The following is a 24,209-nucleotide window of genomic DNA, read 5'->3' on the forward strand; positions in this document are numbered from 1 at the left end:
CATTAATTCAAGAGTATGATAATAGAAATTGATCTATTTTCTTATGATTCATTATTATTTTTAGTTCTAAACAAGGTTACTGAGAGGAAAAAAAAAAAAATACTAACATGAGAGACTTAAAAATCAGAACACTTTGAAATTCTCCCTGTGGCTAGAAGTAAAAATCCAAAATTCTTCTTCCTATGCTGGAAATACATTTTGTGCCATTTTTATATTCTCTTCTTTGACCCCATGTTTAGCACCATAACATCAGGAAAAAAATACTCTGAAAAACCGCATTACATGAGATCAGATGACCTATTGATTTGAAGCTTTACAAACAGACACAGAACTCAAAAAGTTGTGGTTTGGGGGTGGTGATGTTTGTTTTTACAACTCTATATATTTATAATCTTGTTATGAGAAAGACCAGTAACAATAAACAGCAAATTCTCCACCATGGGTAAGTGACGAAACACTTGCTTCCAAGCACAGGGAAGAAAAAAAAAAATAAAAATTGCAAATCATCACTCTGCTGCTACAGAAATCCATAGCACGAGACACCTGGGATATTTCACGCCGTTCTGACCACCCTCTCCTCAAAAACCAAAAAAGATTGAGAGAAGAACACAAAAGGATATATCATAGTATGGAAAAGCACCTACTCATGGTGAGGTTCAACAGATTACACTTTCAGGTTAGAGAGGCAGCTGTGGGGAAATAAAAGATCACCCATGGCACAAGGGAAGGTGAAAAGGAAATAAATAGTCCCTATTTCTTGTAACACAAAACCTATAATCCAAGTGAATCAATAGTAGCGTGTTTAAAACAAACAGAAGGAAACCCTGCTCACAAACTCTGTATCACAGCCACAGACAGTGCTGCCCCAGGACGCTGCAGAGGCCAAGGGTACAAAGGGGGCTCAAAAACAAGCGTGCTTGCACAAGACAGGTCCACATTTGGCTACGAGAGAAAATATCAGTTTTAACCAACTTCCAAACCTAAGCAGCTGACCATGGGTATGCACGCTGAAGAAAGGATGCTGGCATCCACCGAGGCAGTTTTTGGGCAAGTGACACACAGCACGCTGTGCCTGCACCTACCACCACCAGTTGCTGCACACAGGCAGAGGAACAAACTCCTGCAAAACCTGCTCCTGGATTTTCTTCTCTGCCTAGAAGGCTAGAATCTGTATTTTGACACATTTTCCATTTTTCTTTCAGTTAGAAATACAAGAACAGAGTCACACCAGGAACGTGACTGCAAGGGGCGGGTCCCGGGGGGCAGCCCTCCAAACCCTCCCCTCGTTGGGCTGGTCCCCTTTCATCCGTGACGAGGAAGGACAGAGCAGTTTTCATGCAGGCAAAAGAGAGGCCTGATGCTTTTGGAGACCACTGGAAACGGGTAATGGCTTAGTTTTGGATCCACGCAGGAAAGAAGTTGCATCCAGTGCAGGAAAGCATTCATATTTCAGACTGGGGGTTCAGGTGTTTTGTTCCAAGCAGGCAGCTTTGTTTTCAAAGACTGCATGCTGAGCTCCTTGCAGCAACATCAGACCTATTTTAAGCTGCCAGATCTGGAAAGCAGAGTTTAGCACATCTCAGAAGAAATTTTCTGGATAATTCAGCCAGATTCAGGTCACACTGGCCCGTGTCACCAAAGCACTAAATTGGAACACCTGCTGTGGCTAACTTCAGCTGGTTTTATTAAGCCATGTTTTAACAGTTATGCGAAAGAGGACACATGCCTTCACATAGAGATCACATATGCATTAAACAACAAGGAATGCACAGATAACTCATCTGCAATGAAAAAAAACCCAGAATCTTTACTTGTCCTGACAATGAAAAGCAACATCTTTCTTTTGCACAGAACTGCTGGAAGAAATTTTCAAACACAGAAGTCTAATTTAAGAATACATTTCTGTTCTTCAAATTACAGAACATCTCCTTAATGAAAAGCCCCAGTCACAACTTCCTCCCACATACACTTGCACCCAAAATTAAAACCAAAATGAGAAGACAGCAAAATGAGGAACCAACTGCACTATGATAAGGGGATACTTCATTAAGCTACTGAGCAAGATACTGAAATCTCATTTCTGATGTGCTAAGAAAAATTTCTTTTATAGACAGTTATAAACCAAAGACACAAACCACACATTTAAGAATCACCCTGCACAGATAACTTGGTTGACCTACTTTGTCCTCTTCTTCATCTATAGGCTGCTGTTCACCATCTTGTTCTTTCTTATACTTAGAGACAAAATTACCTAAATTGTTTTTCGTTCCTGATCTACAAGCATATAATCTAATTAACATCTAAACAATTATGCAATATGCACCACCTTAGAAGTACCACATGTAAGAAAGTAAACTACACACAAATGTACACCTAAAACCCTTCTTAACACTGACAGATACACAAAGAATTACTCATCTACCATCACTTTCGGGCTTTTTAATCATTTTAATCTCAATTAGTAAGTTACTAAAACTGCTTCAAAAATTGGGAGTTATAGTTCTACATGTAGAGGGGTACGTGTATAGTTCTACACAAAGGGGTAAGTTTTTAAGCTGTGGTACAACATATGAGTCATTTCAAGTACCACAAAGCCCTGCAGTAAATTTAAAAAGAAAAAGGTTACTGAATATAACCCTCCAGTAATATCTGAAAACTACTTAAGCAAATTCTGACTACAAACTGTTCATTTCTTCCCCAAGAAAGGTTCTAATAAAGGGTAAGTGAATACATCACTTATTCGTTTTGCTTTTGGAATGAAACTACAGCAGTTTTAAAAAACCCCACACTTTAGTGTTTGTTATTTCTTTGCTAAATATACAGGAAGGCTTTGATAACAAAAAGAAAGCATAGCAGATTCATCCATTTTTATAGTTCTTTAAAATATTGATCTATTTTTAAATCCTGTGTTTTACATAGAAAGCAATACTGATCTGGTATTAACAGAAGCAATTATCAGATGCTCTGAAATGCTAAAAACGCATTACGAATGTGGCAAAAGTTTCGGCTTGAACTAACAAGATCTCATAGTCTACTTCACTACTCTCTGCACATTAACTAGCTTTTATTGAATAAAAAGAAAGAAATCAAATAAACTCTGCTATCTTAAATGTAACACACGTGTTGTACCTTGAACTCTGAGAATAGAGTTCAGCAATATTCTCCCCTCTAAAAACAAAGACATGAGGAGTGATGCTACACACCAGCACAATCCTAATCTGCTCCCTCTCTTAAATCAGTCATTGCTCGTTGGATTTTCTTTCCATGTTTCCTAGCTGCTCTCCGTAAGCCACGGGGAGCCATTCACCCATTAACAGTCACAGAAACCTACTAGTTTTGCTCGGCCAGCTTTCTTACGCAGGACAAGTTTAGAGAAGCAAAGCAACGCTGGGACTGCAGTACGAGGTGACAGGAGTCCTTTCAGCTTCCCCTGCCGCAAAGGGAATCAAAAGAAAGAGGTGCCAAATCGCACCTCTCTCTTGGCAAAGCATCCAAGCCCCTAACAGTAAAACCAGAAAGCAGAGTGGGTACCATTCTCACAACTGCTGTTCCTTGAAGACTGACAAGGCAGTAAGTAACTAAGGATACGTTTGATGAGCTATGGGTAAAATGGCTTGTAGTTTTTAAACTATTAATTTACTGATTTCCCCGGATTATGGGTATCATGAAACAACATCTTGCAAACGTGTTGTTGCATTGGGCAACATTAACAATGTTTTAATGAAGCTTTTGATAAATTTCCTACTTGAATAAAGCCCAGAAAAATTTTCTTTTTGAAGTTACAGGTCAGCAGGAAGTTATAACTTTCACATAGATTTGCAGTTGAAGTGCTGCTGTGGTGCAAAGGTAATAACAATGCATAGTCTTGTTTAATCTTTTCAATAGTATAGATATTACAGCACTTCAAGGAGGTCACAATCCCAGTCCTCTCATATTTCATGATACAATAGCTTATAAAGAGGCTTTTTTTTTTTTTGGCTTTTTTTGTTTAAAGGCTTTCTACTGCTTAAATATGTTTAAAAGGTTATACAGTAAATTTTCTCCACTGTCTTAACCACCAAACTCAGATTACTTGAGGTGAAAGGGTTGCTTAGCCATAGACTTCACCCCCACTGGCTCCTGCTTGAAGGGGAGCTCATAAAAGGTGTTTTAACTACAGCCAAATACATTGCTAATTCAGGTTTAGTCACCAGTGAACAAAAACAAACAAACCTAGGTCATTTTCTGATATTATAAAAATGATATTTCCAAAAAATATTTACTTCAGGGACAGGAAAAGCTAATACTGAGGAAAATTATGTAATTCCTCTATAATGCACTTATATCTTGATGTCCAGCAATGAGAACCAGCATATATATGCCATTTTCTTCACGGCAGTTTCAGGCACATTCATCCCCTCACTATTACTTCAGTTACACCGACACAATGTCTGTGCAGCCACGCAGTAACTAAGACAGCTTTTGCTTTCTCCTAGCTGCCCATGGAAAGACAGGCTGTAGAACAATAGACAGTAATGCTTAACACTAGCACCAGAAAACTACTACCAAGAAATATACTGCGCTTAGTATTAGTCATTCATTTCAAACTTGAAGCGTCTATTTCCTGGAAAATGCTATTCAAAGACTTGGCCTTTTTTTGCAGAACTTGCCTAATGGATGCTTATTAGCAGTAAAGCTCGTTGATGTGGCCCACAGCAATGCATCACTCGAGCTTTCAGTTACGTGATCCTGGTTTTCTTCACTCCCCTTTGGGGGTGACTGGTGCTTGCACTTCCTACTAACATAGAGTATGTGTTTTACCTTTGTGGAACCATTTTTCTTCCCCAGTTTGGCTGAAGCTCAAGATCAGCAAAGTCCAACAGGGATCTAGGATTATGTCTGGCCCTTACAACATGGGGGGGGGTCCTTCCTTTTCCCTTAGTGCTTCTAAGTCAAATGAAAACATAAACCTCACACATGCAAAGGAGGAAGCATAAACAATAACAGGACACTCAAAAGAAAAAAAAAAAAAAAAGAGCTAGCTCTGTAAACATATTCCAGAGCTGAAAGATTTTGTATCCTATTAATAACTACTGAGCCATCTAGCCACAAGTTAGGAAGATATTTCATCTATTGTTTATAAAACGCTTTTCTTTGTTGACTTACTACCATTCAAAACTAGACTTCGCTGGTACTCTGTATGATACTGTGTTTTGCACCACCATATCTTTGGTGTATGTGATCAGTTTTCTGGGCGCAGGAATTTCTAGAGGGGAGGACTGCAGTTCATCATACATAAAGCAGATTTTATCCACACACCTGTGCATTCTATCAATGCCCATAACTTCTACCATGGCTTCATATGAAAGAGCATTCTTGTTTCACTGCTCACATATTTTATTTGAAGATAATTAAAAAATATATTATAATGTCTGAGAATTTCAGATTTGAGGAGTCAATTAGCATATCTCAACAAACCACTGTTTTCCATCACTGCTATATAGTAAACATTTTCTTAAGAAGAACCTAATGAAGTTGAAAACATTGACTTCAAATTCACCTCAGCCATTGGTGTTCAAAGTAGATCTGAGAATAAAATCTGGCGCTCTGCCTAATCCTGTATATTTGCAATACTCACATCATTCCAGTATGTCTAGTTGATACACTGTAGAGTTAAACAAAATCCTCCAGAAATGTTGGTGAACAAAGTAAGAATATGATGGGGTAATTGAACTTTTTAACTATTGATTTATATTTCAAATGTGGTTTCTTTGGTTTCTAAGATGTATTATTTTCTTGTAATAGATCAGTATTGCTCTGTTACAGGAAAATTAATTTAAGATAACACACAGCATACACCATCATTTCTTTTTGTTTTACATATATGATATGACCTCTAATATTCCCATGAAATAGATTAATTGAATATATACTGCTGGGACTTAAAAAGAAAAACTTGAGGATCTGGAACACCAATCAATAGAAAGGCACTTTCTCACTTTCTGTAACACTTAACTGTTGCAACATTTATCTCAGATTAGGCAATTTGTATGTTTCATGATTTGCATTCTGTTCTGACTCATAAGCACAAAGCTACTGTATTAACTGCTATGCTAAGTAATACGTACTGTTCTACATATACAAAGCAACATTAACTAAATAAAGGTCTAAAAAAAAAAAAACCAACGAAAAACAACCAAACACCCAAATAACTTTGGTCTCATTGCATACAAAGCACTTCGAAACATCACTTTGTTCGCAACTATTGTTTATGCTGTTCTAGCACTTTCTGTCCTAGCAAGACTTTTTGTCTTGCTCACTGAAAGAATAATATTTCAAGATGTGCTGACAATTAAAACATACTGGTCATGCTTAGATGAATAATTTCTAGTGTTAAAATACACAGGAGTAGAACTCCAGTAGCAGAAGTACCCTAGTAGCATACATCAGTATCAAGTTTCCCTGTTATATTAAGATATAAGGAGGAGTGTACATGATGAGACACGAAGCAAACGATGCACTTTTACCAGATTATAAAATCCCATTATGTTTTTAAGACACAATGTGAGCGATTCTGATTTGGCTCCGTACACAGCCCAGTTACGTTGCCAGCAGGAATCCAGAAGAACTGCGTATACTAAGGGTATATATTTACTTTACACAGATTGACTCTAAATCCACGTTACAATACAACCATAATGACTGCCTCTGCAACTGTCCTAAATCGAACTAATTTCAGACTCTCTTCTATTAAAGTCATTAATGACGATGTTAACTGATGAGTGCACAGATCATTCTGCAATCCCAGGCCACAACTTACTGAAGTGACTGCATACACAGCCAAATTTTTATTCTGAATACTTCTGTCTCCCTTTAGGTGGGCTACTGAGCATTTTAAAACTTGGACAGCATATGAAGTACTGCCGCTCTTCACCAGAAAGCCAAAATTTCCACTGGGTAATCCTTTTGCAGAGAATGTCTTAGAACAAGATACCTTCATTTTCACACAGATTACCACACAGAGTATTTTTCAGTTTACAAGAGTCAAGCAATCATAGAAAGCATCACCAACCGAAACACCTGGGTAGGAGAAGCCATACAGGTGGGTTCTGTGAGAGCAAATGCTGTTACCAAGAAGTTTTCTGGGAAAGGCAGAGAAAAGCAGTGTTTCAGAGCTGAGACATCTTCAGTCCCATGTTAGGAGAGTCAGGCAAGCCTACAGATTGAAGTAATTTAGGGCTGGAAGTAAAGTACTTTTTTTTTCTCTTTCTAGAGCTTCAAATCACGCTGCAGTTTCAGATCTTTCAGATCTTTCTCATCTATTTAAAATGCACGAAGCACATCATATACGAGCAGACCAAGATCATGTTCCCCAGCCACTTACAGAGCAAGTGCTCAGGCTTTGCCCGTCCTCATGGATTTACTGACTTCGAGAGCTCTGCTGTCCACAGCCGACACCAATTCACCTACCCTTCTATTTCCAACCTTCATCCTATTTCACTTCCACTGAAAGTTCTGATAGTTTATTTTATTTTTATTCTTGTTTGATCTGGTTTATCCTGTCCTTCATCATTTTCCCCAATAGTAGGAGCTGAAAGGAATTCTGTTTTGTTCACTGTTGAAAAGACAATGCAAATTCCCTCCAAGGATTGCGAGGCCTGACAAGTATTCTCAACGATAAAGTAGTTTGCTAGATCTGTCAGCGTCCAGCAGTGTCACACAAAATTGTTTATTTAAAAAGAAGATAGTCACCATCACTAGTTGCCAGAGAATTTAAGGCAAGCTTTAATTTATTATGGTTTTTATTGCCAGTGAAAAATGTTTTCAACTAGGCACTGTAGAGGTGGTTATCTCAAGCATTTTTTTTTGTCATGCAGTTCAATAGCATTGATTTCTAACATCACAACCAGAATGCAAAAGAATACATTTCAAATTAGTCTTTGTAAAATACAGCATATCAAGACTGAGAAAGAGAATTCTCTTTTTAAATTGCTTACTTATTAATTACACTTGCTAGTTTGATCTGACTTTATTTTCCCTGGCTGACACTTGTATAAGCATTTTTAGACTAGACCTTGCAAGATGCTACAGGGCTCTGACTGCAAGTAAAAGCAGATGTAAGCACGTACTTACATTGCATGGGACATGCCCATTCCCAGAAACTAAAATGGGTTTACTCAAATGCCCCAATTAAAAATGCCTGATTGAAACTGCAACTGAATGTGCAGAACTTCACCTAACTCAGTTTCCAGTGTCAGAAAGCTTCACCTGTCCTGGCACACAATCACTGTCATCACAGCTACCTGTAACATGACAGGAAAAGTTCATTAGTTTCAGCTAAAGAAGTAAGAGATTCATCTGCCGCTGGGGAACTGAAGTCCTTTTTTATCTGGCAATATTCTTAGCAGGGAAAAGATGCCTAGAATATGAATACCAGCAAAACTCTTTCCTGGATACAAAGTTTTTCAGAATTTCCCATGTTGTGTCACAATACCGTTAACTATTTTCAGTTCTATGAATTACTGCGTGATACCAATCTAGCCTAATTGTGCTCTTCAGACAGAATTGTGTTTACACAAAATGAAAATTTAATCTCTCTCCGAACGTGCAATGCCTTAAAGCGACCATGGGTGACAGGGATCTAACTTCGAGTATTTGGTTTTTTTCCTTAAGAGCTAAGTGTAACTATGTGAACAGAAAATTGGAAGTCACCAGCAAAGTTGTTGAACCCATTTCCTGAAAAAAAAAGGACAGGAGTTTAACATAATCCCGACACAAGTCCAACACTCTGAGAGTACCCTAGAAGCCCAAAAGCCATCAGGAAGATGGCAGGAGAGACATCCCTAGTTTTTTTCATTTTCTTGAACTGGCAACACTTTTATTTTAACAAACCCACAAAACTTGAAATTAATGCTCAGAGATGAAACAACAGCCTATGCTACATTGCATGGCATGAAAATCCCACCCATTCATCCTTCTCTGACCTGCGTGAGAAACATTTCCTGTCAGCTCCAGAAGCAGCCCCACCAGCTGAACAGCAAGTGTACCCACAGAGCAAGCCTGCCAGGTGCCACCACAAGCAGGAAGGATGCTTACCTCACACGCTGCTTATAGCGGTGCTAGCTATTTGAAGTAAAACACAAACAAACAGCAAACACACACAGTTTAGGAGCCAAATGACCTCCAAAGGATAGGAAGAGGATGCATGAATGATCAGCTCTTGCTAGCAAGACTAAGTTACAATAACTGTTTCCCTCTTGTCACTCTAAAGGCACAGTGGTTTCACTCCGTTATTTCAAACTCATTACAGACGCCCAGGTAAGTTTACAACTGTCACACAATCCTTGTCTTTTACCTCTATGCTGCTACTTTTTCTTATTTTGCATTTAAACAGAACATTAACACAATCACTGTAACACAAAACACTCTTTTACATTTGCTTTTTTATATTGCATCTTAACCTGAGGATATAAAAATTACCATCATTCTTCAATAATGCAACTGCATTCCTGGAAACAGCTGCCTTAAAATGTTAAGCTTTCCTTTGCAGCTTCTGAGAAAAATGATGCTGTGCCTTATAACCATTTCTCTGTGTCAAGTGCAACTCTTGCAACACAGTTAAATTCAACATTTAGCATCCAGTATTTAAATACAAAGACAGCAGATTTTTGCATTTAGCTTGTCCTGTAACAGAGCAAAAGAACTGCCTCCTTCCAAAGGCAAACATTTGACTCCATCTACACAATGGTACCGTAACTTTACAATATTTAGATGTGTTCTAAAACAGGTTCAACTGGTACAACAAATAAAACCCTTGATGTGAACAGCATCTGAAGTCAGATGAATAGGAATTTCTTGTTCTCTATTAGAAGGTAAGCAGAAGTATTAATCATTCTTTGTGTCACTCTTTCCCACTCTGAGTTTAAGGAAAAATGGCAGCTATGGTAAAAAACCTTGGTTATGATGATTATGCCTCTATGATGATTAAAACTTGGCATTAACCAAGAAAGTTTGTAAAGTATGTCCTAAAGTAAACACAGAAATCCTAACTAATATGCTATTTTCAGACATAAGTCTGTAATTTTACCTAGGTTTTAATCTACACCTGAATACCCGCTCAAATGTGTAAAGAAACCAGATCCAGATTCAAACTCTGGGAATCGTAATCTAAGGGCATTGTTCAAGCCTTATTTCTAATTAAAGATTTAATACTTGAACAGTACCTTCCAAATGAGGATTAAGAATTTTGCAAAGGAAGACAGTATGACTGTAAACTGCTGCCTTGGCTTTCCCAGCTCAGGAAGCGCAGATACCACACCCAAAATCTTGTTCAGGCCTTTTTTCTCTCACCACTTCTGCTTTTTTCTCTTCTCCATTTAAAGTTCAGTATTAAGTTTTAATCTTTTCTCCTAAACCAGAATCACAAAATATAAGAAGTCTTTGTCCACCCAAATTATTTAGTTCTAAACATAGAACTACAGTTCCAAGACACATGGAAAAATGTCAAAGGCAAATATAAGAAGTTAATGTTTTCAGCATTTTAGTACTTCATCTGTCAGTCATGTAGAATCTTCCATCCTAAGTATGTGCCTGTAAATATCATGTTTTTACCTGGATCTTGGAGTTATCACACATCAGCCTACCACAAAAAATACAGAATCTTAACACACAAGTTGCAAAACAGTGCTATGCTCAAATTGCTCTTACTACACAAAATTATTTTAAGGAATAGCACTTTACTGGGAAAGCTTATTTTGGCTTCAGGGGGTTTTAAGCCCTTCATGAACAGTTATATAACTCTTCCCTTTGTAGCCCTCATCATGTTTTATTTTATTTACAAACAGCAGTATCTATCCCAACAGTTATATGATGAGCATGTGCATTTACATGTATCTGCATCCCCAGATATCACCACCAGTGGCAAAGGAAAAAGAATTAAAAATATTAGTTCTGTGAACCAGACAGGAAACCCTACACTTCAGCCTCTTCAAGTCAGTGCTAGAGAGGGAAGTGTCGTACAGCTTTGCAAAAAGCATTTTAAACCTTGAAAGTTTAACCAGTTTTCGAAGTTTTTTAAGCAGATTTTAAATCCTCCGTACATGAAAGACAAGCCATTAAATTATATATGAAGAGAGCTAGCAGCATAACATATCTCCTTAAAGAATGATAAACCTCTGTGTAAGATGGACTGTTCAGTGTGTGGGAGGGCAGAAGCACGCTGACATTAGCTTAGAAAAATATGCAAACTCTTAACACTTCTGAATGTGAGCAATTTAAAAGCCCGCAAACTATCCCCCAGGCAGCCATCTCAAATAGTTATGTACTAAAACGAAACTAAAATTAAATGTGAAAAAAGCACAGGAATGTCAACTTTCATACTGATTGACTACATTACATGATACAGGTTGCTGGTTTTGGCTTATATTTAGTTATATTAATATTGGTATGTTCATTCTACTGAATTTTATACAAAATTCTTTTTATAACAAGTTAGTATTCGTATTAGTTAACTCATCAAGTTTTTCCCTTTTAATTTCACTGCCCAAAACCCGATCACACTGCTGAAAGTGGCATACGGCATTACATGAAGAAATGACACAGTCAGGCAAATGCCTGCAGGGGAATAATTCATCTCTACCAGCATTGATACCACAGCGCCTGCCCCCACATTACTACAGCTGGAATCTCTGGAGTAGAGCAGAGCCTGCCGCTCCTCCCAGGACTGTCCTCTGGCTGCTGGGGAGTAGGGTCGTCCCTCCCCACCAAGGTCTCTTCTCCCTGGTGAAGAATGCAGGGGAGATAGGAGAAAGGGCTTCCTTGACCTATTTCTCCAGCAGCTCTCACCCTTCCCCCTCCTACACACACATATCTGCACCCACCTCCAAATTACACATACATCCAAGAATCTCTGTAGGTTGGTGGGAAAAAAAAAAATCTGTAGGAAATGAGGCACTGAAAAGCAGCAACATTTTTCTCCACATTTTTGCATCTGTGAAGAGAAGCTGAAAGCTGGAACGACTACCCTCTATTTCTCAGTCTCTGGATAATGAAAGGAAAAGGTAAAAAGCATCAAAATGTCAATCTTTATCTTAGATACAAAATCATAGTTGCCTTAATTGTTTTTGTTGTTCATAATTCTCCAACAGCCACTCTTTCACACAGAAGACATTGTTCATACCCTGAGGAGCTTTCCAATTAAATGAAAGAAATTTGAATATAATGAAAACATTCGTTTAGATACAACTGGAGGGTTTAAAGTTATACAACAGATTATAATTTATGAAGGACTTACAGGTATGCTTGGTGCTCGTACAAGAGAGCTTCAGCCAAACTCTGGCTTATATTCCTCAGTTTTGTCAAAAAGGACGAAAAGTGATGCACCATCTCAGGCACTACCTGCTTTTGCCCTCAAAACATTTACATAATCCTCAACAAAGGACTGTGAAATATTCTGCTCCGAATCAATCAATAATCCTGTAGAGAAACCAGGTTAGATTAAATGTCCACTTCCAGGATTTTTAGGTACCATCATTTGAAAATTTCAACAGAAAAACAAGAAACCATTATGGGGAAGTAGCCCTAACCTAAATAACAACTCATGAGTCAATGAGTTGGGGAGGGGGGGTGTTGAGCTTAATGAAACTTCAGAGGAGTACGGAAAGAAAGCTTTTTTTTTTTCTATACAGAAACTGCATCTGAGACTATAATCAGATAGCCCATGTTCTGAAATGGCATTGTACAAATTGAAAAAGCATCTTTAACTTTCTATTGGTGTAAAATAAATTCCAATATGGTAACACAATATTTGAGACTAAAAGTCTACAAATAAATGAGACTTGTAAGAAAGCTTATCTAATTCATAGTAATATATAGTTGTTCTTCATAGTCACCTGAAGAACACAGTGTGCTTTAAAAAGTTAGAGACACCTAACTTTCTGCAGGCCAGTACTTACTTAGTATCCTTCCAGTTAAAACCAACAGAGAAAAAGGTTAGCAGTATATAAAGATTATATCAAAAGTTTAAATTGCTCTTAAAAGAAATCCTGCAGACTTCTTCATGTATCACACTGATAGAATTATCTTTTTAATCAGGTTCAAGTGATGCTCTGCAAAAAAAAGTACAGCAGAGGAAAAGAGTTATCTGATCAGCATGTTACACCCACAGGCTCAGAGTCTGTGGTTAACAAACAGCTCTCTACAGTGAAGAGAAAAAAAAAAAAGAAAAAATTGTGCTTGCTCTGACCACAATCCTGAAAGCAGCTTTGGAAGACTCTTAATCAAAACCCTACCAAAGCTGGACAGGTTACCCATGGACAGAACTACCAACTGCATTAAACTTTTTTTCAGAATTGGGACCTTCCTGGAACTACATATCTTATTAGTACCTTAAGGACCACAATCAAACCTCATACAAAGAATTTTGCATTTCTGGCCTAATTCCTGGACTTAATTCATATAGTTCTTAACTACACCAATACACGATTAAATGGGTTTTCATGGCTTTTCCTTGAAAATTTAATGAAAAGAAGACCCTTTAAAGAAAAATAATTTAGAGATCATGCATCACTAAGATTTATTATCATTCGGGCACAGGCAAGGTAAACTATAGGAGTTATTCATGCAATTCAACACAACCTATTAAACACCACCTCTGAAAATCATGTATCTAGCCCTAGAGCTATAGAAAGCTTCCTAGCATTTAAAGAGGAAATAGAGACAAAGCAATCAAATTTCAAGCCTTGTTCAAACAACTACTCTTTGCTTGAACAGAAAATGAACTGTTATTTCAAAGGAGTTTTCAAGTAAATCTTGAACAGTCAGGACTAAAGCAGTCCTAGACCCAAACCATGACACTGAGTGGCTGAATTTCCTGGATCTACCTGCACGCTCCGTGGAGACTTTTTGTTGCTTTTCATATGTGCTATAATCAAAGAAAATGAAGGTGTAGCAAACAGCACTCTCTTAACCACACAAATTGAAACCAATCTGAGTCATCATCTTCTTGGGAAACCGTGGACAGAAATGCTGAAGACTTTATGTTCACAGAAGTTGTTGCACATTGCCTTTCTACTGCTAGCTGCTATATTTGCATTGCCTTTTGTGTCTGGCCTCTGCAATCCAGTTTTAATAAAATCAATCTAGGACGTACAGTTTATAGAATGAGTTAAATTACCAACTTCATCTTTGCACATTTAACCAAAATCTAAAGTTCAGACGTATATGTGTGTATGCACATACTGTATATGTTTGTGTATGCATAGATACATAGATAAATATACATCCTTCACAAAGATTACACTGGCACTATTATTTTGGACGTGTCCTGTGGAAGAGTTCAGAAACATTAACTTTCCAGAAATTCAGTTTACTTTTCATGATGGAAGGATCTGGATAGAAAAAAGAAAACGGGGGGAGAAAAAAAAAGCTGCAGACTGCTTTGGTTAGCCAATTTCTAGGCTCAAGCATATCTTAAAGCCCCAGTTGCAGTATAACTCTTAAGAGACAAGAGAGTGCCAGGAGAAGAGTAAAGTTGCTGTAGGTGCAGCTGTCATACAATCTTGAACCAATAGACTCATGTAAGACTATGCGCTAAGGACAACTGTAACAGTGCATTACTCCCGATACCTAGAAAGGGTGATTCAGCCCGAAGCGCAAAAAACTTGCATCTTTTTACCCTAAAGCTAGAGAGCAATGCTTGTCCTTAAAATAACACAACAGTTTTGATAATATTGATATCTGTTATCAAGTTGTCCTCTGGGTCTATAAGTGAAAATTTAATACAGAAGGCCAGCTGCTGATGTTAACAAGGGGCACACATGTTTGCTATTTCTTTTGTTTGCTTGTTCATTAAGGAGTGACACAGGAGAGAATTATGAAAATCTGCAACTGCCTGGGAGGCAATGTAAAACCTTTTGCTATAAGGTCCTACTGACACTGCAAGCCAAATTCACAATTAACAAATATTGGGTTGTCAGAATAGCTTAGCACTCATCTCCCAGTTGCTCAGCAAACTCTGGTGAACAGAAGTTAATAAAACTCAAAATTTTGTGAGAATCGGGTTAAGAATTTTCCCAAGAAAAAGTTGTCACGCTACCTAGCTACTATGTTTCAACATATCATGTTAATTGACTCTTACCATCTTGACCATGCTGCAAAGGACTGGAAGTTATGACATGGGCTACAATCTGATTTTGGTCCTAAAGGTTTTTTTTCTCCTCTTTAGAACATATGCCTCAACGGTCTAATTAAATACAGCTGAAATGCAACTTTCAAGGTAAAGTCTTAGGTGTAGTATAATATCAAAAGCGTTGTTTACTCTGAAAATACAGTAAGCAATATATTCTAAATTGTTGAGGGAACCATATCCTGTTTTGTGCTAAGAGAAGGCATTAAGCCCCTCTAATAAATAGATTTATTTTTTTTAACATAACCCGAGTGAAGAATAAACAAAGCTTGTCAGCAACAGCAAAAAATGTTACAATTCATGCTATTAGTTCAATGGAGTGCTCAGTTATAAGAATATTTACATAAAGAGTACCCTTTTTTCTCTCCTGCCCCAAAAATGAGAAAAGGGTTAGAAGATCGCTATTCTAGCAATGCTATTGTGCACTCCCATAGTTTAAAACGGAGAGAGCAGCCCAAAAGGATCATCTATTCAGTCAAGAACACAGTATTAAGAAATAAATATTCAAGTATGCAAGCTACTCTTAAATCACAAAAAACAGGTATCCAATTGGAAAACAAAATCTTGATCCAGCTATAACCAAAGACATACTAGCACAGCTTAGCCTGTAATCAAATCAGGAGCTACCTACCATAAATGAAGTGATAAATTTGTATTAAACTACATGAAACCTCTCAGGTGTTCACATTGAGTAGAAAACAATGCTGGAAATAATTAGTGGAATTATTTAAGAACAAATTTCATAATACATATAAACCTTGCTGCATTTCATGTATGTATGATCCTTTATAGCTGGAAGAGCCGTAGGACACTGTCAGATCCGAAAAATTAAACATTCCTTGAGAGCTATGCTATAATTAAGAAGTTATCTAAAAATACTTTTCCAAAAGCATAATAATTTTAACAGCAAAATTTTTCACCATGTCACACTGTTGCAGGCATATAGCGTCCTCATAAAAACATCATCTTATTAATAGCTACACATGCAGTAGGGCTACCTGAATTTTTATTTGTTAGAACAGTTACACGCTGGCACAGGGAAATTAAAATGCAGGAGAACGCACGCTACAGCAAAGCTTGAAAAGAAAAAGCTTAAAGATACATGGGTCACATTAAGGTCTTCCTCTCTCCTAAGTCGGCTTCTCCTGCTGCTCACTCATGCAGGGAGATCATAATTTTCTGACTGTGATATTTCCACGGCAACACTGGTGACAGTGATGTCACAAATTCAGCCCTGACATAGCTTCAGGATCAAGTACAAGGAGCAGATGGGATGCGAGGGAGAAAGCCCCTATTTAAACACAAATCTCTTTCATAAGAAAGAAAGAGGCATGAGCAAAGAAACAGGTGAATGGATCACGTTTTCAAGTATGATATATTCAAAAGATTATCCTAGCATGAAAATCTATTTAAAGGCAAGACCTACAATACAGGGTAACTGTCAAATTTGTTAGGCCTTATAATAAACTAACCTTGAAAGCTCCCTGTTTAGCATGACAAGCCTTGTGCTCCATTTCTAAAGTGGTGGTGAAGAGAATACACTTTTGTCCCTTGTGAATTTCCTTTAAATAACTTTAACATTCAGATATATTAATTTGATACATCACTGTGCTCATAATACCATATGTAAATACGATGTCAAGCCCTCACTAGAGTGAGTTTGTTACCTGAATTAGATATAATATGAAAGAAATTAAAACGAATCCCAGATGGGTCACCAAGTACAGCAGGATGGTAACTGGAATATTCAGCCAGCACAATTTGATTGGTAAAAGGGGACTGTACTTTTGTGCTGATCTGCAGACCCATGCAAGAATCAATAAAACCTCCAGGCCAGCTGAAACACCCCTAAACCCCTCGCCGGTCACACACTGCAGACTCCAACACTACCGGTATCAGACCTCCTTTCTGCCTTTGGCCACCCCACGGATCAACAGCAACTGCGCCCACGCTGGGTAGAAGGAACGATAGCAAAAAGTGGAGTAGAAGATGTGCACCCACAATACAGCCACAAATACAGTCTCCACATTAACTCAGGTCACAGTTCAAGGAGATACACAGATTTCTTAAAGATGCTACTCTCCACAGAGAAGTGATAAACAGCATGAAACGCCCACCGAGGGAGGCAGGGGAAGTGACTCTGACCAGAATTCAGGCGTAGGCAGTCATTCACAGAGCCACAGGTAACAAGAAGTGGTTTCTTATGGCAGCAGAGGCAGAAAGATGCAAAACAAAAAGCAGAAGTCAAACGGGAGATAAAAGGAATTAAAAGGATATGGATCCATGTTCTGATCACAGAAGAAAAAAACCCATATTTTTCAAGATTTCAAGATGACGACCTGAAAGGATTATCAACAGTCTAGCTCTCGGGAGGGAAAGGAAGAAAGGGAATAAAATCTGCAGGCTGAAGCTGAGCCTAAACCGAGATGTGAACGGGGCCCCAGGAAGGGATGTTAGGTGGAGGCAGAGACTAAATGCACAATGCAAGGAGGAACAGATCAGAAGTCAAGTAGCTAAGCAGGGTTCACAGACATCGTCTATAAAATTACTAAGGTAAAAACTGCAAAAGGGAGAGAACAGAAGGTAAAGTGTGCCATGATACAAACCACAACAATGATCAGGGAGTTAGGAAAGCCCATCTGATTCCCCAAACCATGACTGTACCAACAGCAAATCAAAAAAGCAGGCAATAAACCAAAGGACGCTGGTGGGTCACCAAAAAAGTGAAAACACCCAAGGACTGCACCAGGACCAAGATGTCACTCCACAACTAAATGACCAATCTTATGAAGAGGAGAAAAAAAGAAAAGAAAAAAAAAAGCAGAGGAACTTGAGATATCAATAATGGATAATATATAATACAACAGGTACAGAAAAGCCTGTTGGGATTGTCAGGAAAAGACCTGAAGAACTACAATTGTTTAGCTTCAACAAAAGTGTTTTTTGTAAACATATTAGGCATGTACCCATGACACCACTAACAGAAATGTTGGCTGAAATTAAAAAAAAGGAACAGTTTGGGGCTATAAACTTCTACAGGCTTCTAACTTGTTAGAGTAGTAAACTCTGGAAACAGCATCCAGATAGGATGCACAGTAGGATAAGAAATATACTCAATTTTAAGATGTAGTTTATTGTTTTTACAATTGTGATTAAGACACAGCTGTCACAGACTAACATGACTACAACACAACCCCAACAAGACTTCTTCTCTCCCTGTGTTTTTATAAGGCCAACAACCTCGGATGAGAACATGAACCAAGTTCCCCCAATGGACTTTCTAGAGGTCACTTTAATTTCAGCACTGGAAATCCCACCTTCTTTTTACGCAAGAGGAAAAAAGCCTCTCTCAGATAACTCTCGCACTACTACATCTCTTACCACGTGTTTATAGAGACGTGAAACTGATGGCTGATATAAGCTCAAGTCAGCACTCATTGCTCTTTGTATCATATATCAAACCAAAGCAGCTGCCAAATATGAGCCAGAAAGAAAGTCTCTTTCTGTTGTTCAGAAAAGAACTTACTTTCTCCCTATCACACTGATCAAAATTAACATTCCACTGATAGACAGAAGTCAATTGTTCTGCTAAAATGAAATCTTATACAAATCAACATTTTAAGACTTAAGAACTGTAGCAGATGCATTTCAAGTCCAAGCTTTGCAAGTATTTCTCTCAGAACAAAAATGTTTTTACAATAGCCAAAATGAAAATATAACAATAAAAACCCACCACAACTATGAATTAACAAGTTAATAGATTTTAAAAGGCAATAAAATAACCGTAGTCACTTTCTAATACAATCCCAATCCAACATAAGATGTGATCCCCATTCAAAACATAAGATGACACTAGATCAGGGTGCAAACTATTTTTTTTCCATCTCTCATTTCTGTAAATAAATATCAATAGGCACGGTATATTACCTTCATTTTCAGATGCTTGGCATTTTACTTTCAGTACCAAATCAAAGGTACGTTCTGGATTTTCCCTAGAAGAAGCAAACACAATCGATTAATCATATATACGTTTCAGATAGTGCTTCTGCCATACTATATCTTTTCCATTCTATTTGTACAGAATAAAATTAAAATAAATTAAAATTTCATTAAAATAAAACTAGTAATCAGATCAGTTCTAAGGAAGAAGCAAAAAGTCACATTTCCCTGTACAGCCTTAAAAAAAAGAATAAGGAAGATAAACAAGCTAAACTGTGTGATTTATTTAAGTGATACTGTCACTGCCTTATACATCAAATAGCTTTTAAGTCACTCCATCATACCACGCCTAACAGCTGGAAAAGAAAGTGCTACTAAAATCCTTATCAATCAATCTGAAACATATTAATGGAGTCCTGGGCAGCCTTTTTCTAAAGCTACGTTTTATTTCTACTTAATAGGAATAGCCCATCATTAGACTTCCATTTTAATTCCATGAATTTAGCCACTACCCTTTAAATGCATACGATTACCAGCATAAGGCTGAGAATCACTTAGCTTCCTCTTTCACAAGATATTGATCATCAACTTTGACTTTAAAGGCTGAATCTCAGGCATGATTCAGCAAGTGAGAAAACATTAATGCAATAACTAGGGATGGACACAATCCTGAGCTCGCCAGGAAGATGGAGCCTCCATATCTGCAGCAGCCATCATGGTCAGCTCTGTGAGATGGCCAACACCTCTTTCACCTCCCCAGTAAATACACACCTGATAATAATGAACTGCATATGCTAACAGCAATTAGCACTCAACCTAATGCCAAACTAAATATTTATTAAAACTGTTCTAAATGACATTACTATATCATCCACCTCTCTCTGCCTACCAAGCACACTGCTATTTATATTAAAAACAAGTGGTATAACCGCACCCGTATCAATTATCTATTTAACCACATAAAAGGCTCACACTTGAACTCCCTTCTTGGGTAACGCTCCCACTGAAGTCAGCTGGAGTTTTAGGCAAATAAAAAAATCTAAGACTTGGTTCCAGGTTTCTAGAATGCTTCAAATAAAACATGCAGCAAATTAACACACTGTTGTTTCTTTAAAGAAAGTTTTGAATGAAATCCAAAGGCTAAGCTGGGGAAAATTTCAGCTGTCACAAATTAATTGATTCAGTACATGCTTTCACTGACCTCAGCACCATCATCAACTGAGATATGCAATTATAGTCTAATTCAGGTTATGGAGACACAACCTGCCCATATCACAATCTTTCCTTGCATCATGTTTTAAAGCATTTAGTTGGGAAAATCCTGTATCTACTGATCCAGTGTGCAGGAGATCAAATTCTGCTCTGAGTTACAACTGCCTAAATCCAGGATATTGGAGATTTACTCTGGTATTAAAGTCTGTCCATTGTTCCTCTGGCTGGTGAGCTAGTTCTGAATTAAACTGATAACGCTTGGCTTCGTTGAGCCACCTAGAAAAGCGAACCACAAAAATCCTTCCTTTAAAAGAAGTGACATCTCCCCATGATGTTACTCTAGCTCAGGCGCTGGGTTTATGCTCTCAGGCAACTTACCCTTTCCATTTCTTCCTAAAACCCAAACCACACAACACTGGGTTTTTAATGTGAATCGGTTAAAGTGTTACAAACATCGAATGAGGGCTTCTACCTCAACTCCTAGTTGAATTATGCTCATGAAGAAAGCTCTTTGAAGTAACACTGCCTTCCGTCTTTCACTGTACTACTCTAAATCTGCTTTTGCAGAAAAATGCTTCTAAGTTTACTCTTCACATCCCACTACGCTTAGAAGTGTCAAAAATGTGTCAAACTAATCTGAGAATTGTCAGACTGTCTCTCATTTCCTTTACAGCTCCTCGGTAGCAGCCTGCTTATTCATCGTATATTTACACAGAGATTTTTGTCAATTCCTGAAACCCATGTTTAACACCTTGTTGGTTTCCAATGTCAGCAAGACCAGGCGGCCGCTCCTGATGGGTAAGGCTAGACGGCAGTGCTTCCAAACACCTAAAACCCTCTTTTGCACCTGCCATACCATAATGGCAAAAAGGTTTGTAATTACTGGAGAGATTAATGTCACAAACCTTAGCCCACCAGCTGCTGCAGGCAGGGTCGCTGCGGGCAGCAGTACTGCCCAGGCCTGAGGGAGCTCTGGCTACCGAGGCAGGGAGACGGGCCCGCGGGCTGCGGCCGCGCTCCCGCCACGCCGGGTGGGCGCCTCAGGAGCAAGCTGCCACCATTTCACGATCCCCTTCCACCGGTCACAGGCCGACAGAGAGCAGGCACCGCTCCGCCCGCCCCCGCGCCCTGCCGGGCGCCGCTCCCCGGCACCGACGCCTCTGACCCGGCGTGGCCCGGCGAGGCCGGCGGTCGCAGGAGCGCGTTCCCCCCACAGTTGCGGGAGGACGATGTCAGGGCAGGCGCGCTGGGGCCGCCGGCGGGCCGGGAGGCGGCGAGGGGCGGGGGAGCGGCCGGCAGCGCCGCAGCCGCCTCCTCCCTTCGCTCCGGGCCGGGGGCGCCGCCCCGCCGCCGTGCGCGCCCCGCTCCCCCCGGCCGCGGGTCCCGCCTCGCCCCGGCCCGGCGCGCAGCGCCCGCTCCCGGCCCCGCTGCCTCCCGCCCGCCCCGCTGTCACTCAGCGGCCGCGGCGCGCCCGGCCCCTCGCACGCTCCCGCCGGGTGGGCTCCCCTTCCTCCTCCCCTCCCTCCCTGCCTGCCGCCTGGCGGGCCCGGCAGGCCGGGGCGGCTGCGAGGCCTACTCGCTGCCTGCCCGCCGCGGAGCTCAGCTCGGCCCGTCGCGCCTGACAGCCCCGCCGCGGCCCCCGCCCCGCCCGCGCCGGCCCCGCCGCGGCCCCTCGCCGGCCGCCCCCCCCCCGCACTCACTTGACCCTGCTGTCCATGGTCACATCGCGGGGCCCCAGCGCCCGCTCCAGCGCCCCTCAGGGAGAAGCGCCCCGCCCGGCAGGGGCGAGGGGGGCAGCGCCGGCCCCTCTGCCTTCGGCGGCGGGGGCGGCTCAGCGCGGCGGCGGCGGGCGGCGGCCCATGGCTGCTCCGCTCCTCCGGCTAAGGCCGCGACTGCAGCGGAGCGGCGGCACCGCCTCCTCCCGCCGTCTCTCAGTTCCTGTTGCAGCCGCTCCGGCACCTTCTGGGAACCAGGAAGCTCCGCGGCGGCCCGGGGAGCCGCCGGGGCCGGTGTCACCTGAGCCCGGCGGGGGAGGGCCAGGGGGCGAGCGGGAGGCGGCGGGGGGCCGCGGGGCCTGCACCCGGCGGGGCCGGCGTACACCCCTGCCCTCCGCGGCAGGTGCGCTGGGCCCGGGGAGCCGGCTGCGCCCGGCCAGGCCGGGGACGGCTGCAGCCCCTTCCCGGGGGCCGGCCTGGGCCCGGGCCGGGTGGAGGCTCCTCGTAGGTGGGGTAGGGCAGCGTGTAGGTACGGCAGCATCGGCGGCGGTCATGTTTTACCTCACGGACACCTTCACCCGCTGCAAAATAAGCTCCTCAGATGAGTCGGGCGAGTGTGTTAACTTACGCATCTTAACATCCCTTTTACCTTTTTTATGAACAGCAGGAAAGTGGAGCTTTTCGTACTAAAGGTCATAAATGTTAATTTAACCTGCGGTAATCTGTTTAGCTTCTATTTTTATCGAGTGCTAAACAGCCAGTCTCCCAAACTGCTTAAGAGGTGGTGCGGCGGGGGAAGGCGCTGGAGTAAACGCACCGTCCCGTAAACACATGTAAAAAGCTTTATACCCTCGACTGTTGCCAATGAGTTTGGAAGGGAAGAAAAAATCACACCGTCCTTGAGAGGCTTCCAAGTCTCATTCATCTGAGAGGCACTGAGCAGCCAAATTCCCACCTACACCAAGTTTCCCTCACCAGCATAGTATCATTGCAATGAAAAAATGCATAAAATAGATTCTGCGGTACTGGGCCAAAGAAAAAACGTCATTCTTTTCACTCTTCCTCCAGAAACTAATCATCGTATCAACAGTTGAAAAAAATTCCAGCCAATTATATATTAAACACATAAAACAGCATTAGTGCATTACTGAGGCTGAAAAATCAAATATTCAAAAGTCAGGAAATGACAAATACTAACTTTTCCAAGGCAATATCGTTTTGGCTTCATTACACATCCTACACACCTCACAGGATATAGATTAAATAATAATAAAACACATAGATGTGCAGCGAAAACAACTGAATGTTGCGGCAGAAACCTTAGCTTTGGGATTTTCTTGGTTTTCAAGTACTTACTTTCCCAGCCTTCGTTTTGCAATAATTCTTGGCTGTGTTTTAACAGCCAGTACTTGCAACTCCCACTGAAGTAAATGAAATTGTTTGGGGCTTTGTATCCTTCACGCATAACCACGCACTTCATATAGCTCAGGGGTTTTTTAGGAAAAAAATCATGAAATGTGTATTTTGGTATACCGTGAGTGGCCCTTGAAGCAGGCAGCTTTAACTCACCCGCTGTGAAACTTAACTTCTCTGATAGGATCAGCCTGGACTAAAGGGCCAGGAGGAAGGGGGAGCGATGCCCGTCCCTGCTCCAGCCGGGGCGATGGGAAGAGCAAGGCAGGGACCCTCCTGCAGCCGCCCTGAGCGGCTCAGCCGCAGCACTCGGGGCAGGCTGCCCACATCCTGCACGCAGGGATGTTGCAGAACCGAAAGGGCTTCAGCAGCAGCAGCAGCAGCAGCAGCAGCAGCAGCAAGTAAAGCTGGGTACAGCAGAAAGCGCATGTGGGGAGGAAGACGATCACAATCTTGTCTGTACGTCTGCCTCTCTACCTCCCTTCCACCCTCCATCTCTCCTCCCATACATACTGTAAAGCACACAGAACTTGAAACTCTTTGCTGCAAAAAATGGCCAATAATTTAGCAAGACTGAATTTGGATTGGATGATTATCCAAATATTGAGACATGGTATTTGTGGAAAGTGTATTTGTGGAAAGTGACATCGGAAGTGTACAAGAAAGTGAAAAAAATGCTGTGTTTCAGGATTTCAGTAAATCTGTATTTCGGATTATATTAAATATTTTATAAGCCTACTGTGAGTTTGTTTCTCTCATCTCTTAAG

At 40.7% G+C, this 24,209-nt stretch overlaps 1 protein-coding gene across 2 annotated transcripts in view; it reads right to left on the minus strand.

Annotated features, from left to right (window-relative positions):
* DENND1B (DENN domain containing 1B) overlaps nt 1-22,079 on the minus strand; it is a 165,864-nt gene extending 143,785 nt beyond the window's left edge. The window contains exons 1-2 of one of the 2 annotated variants that reach the window (XM_050901330.1): nt 22,015-22,079; nt 19,091-19,155 (exon numbers count right to left, since the gene is read on the minus strand). In XM_050901330.1, the coding sequence (XP_050757287.1) occupies nt 19,091-19,155; nt 22,015-22,031 (82 nt within the window). In that variant the 5' untranslated portion in view covers nt 22,032-22,079. Of the gene's footprint in view, nt 1-19,090; nt 19,156-19,873; nt 19,894-22,014 lie in introns of those variants that run through there. The other variant, XM_050901331.1, reaches the window with a different exon arrangement.
* Between the last annotated feature and the right edge of the window lie 2,130 nt (nt 22,080-24,209).

Source organism: Gymnogyps californianus, chromosome 8 (genome assembly GCF_018139145.2).
Source record: "Gymnogyps californianus isolate 813 chromosome 8, ASM1813914v2, whole genome shotgun sequence".
NCBI classification, from domain to species: Eukaryota; Metazoa; Chordata; class Aves; order Accipitriformes; family Cathartidae; genus Gymnogyps; species Gymnogyps californianus.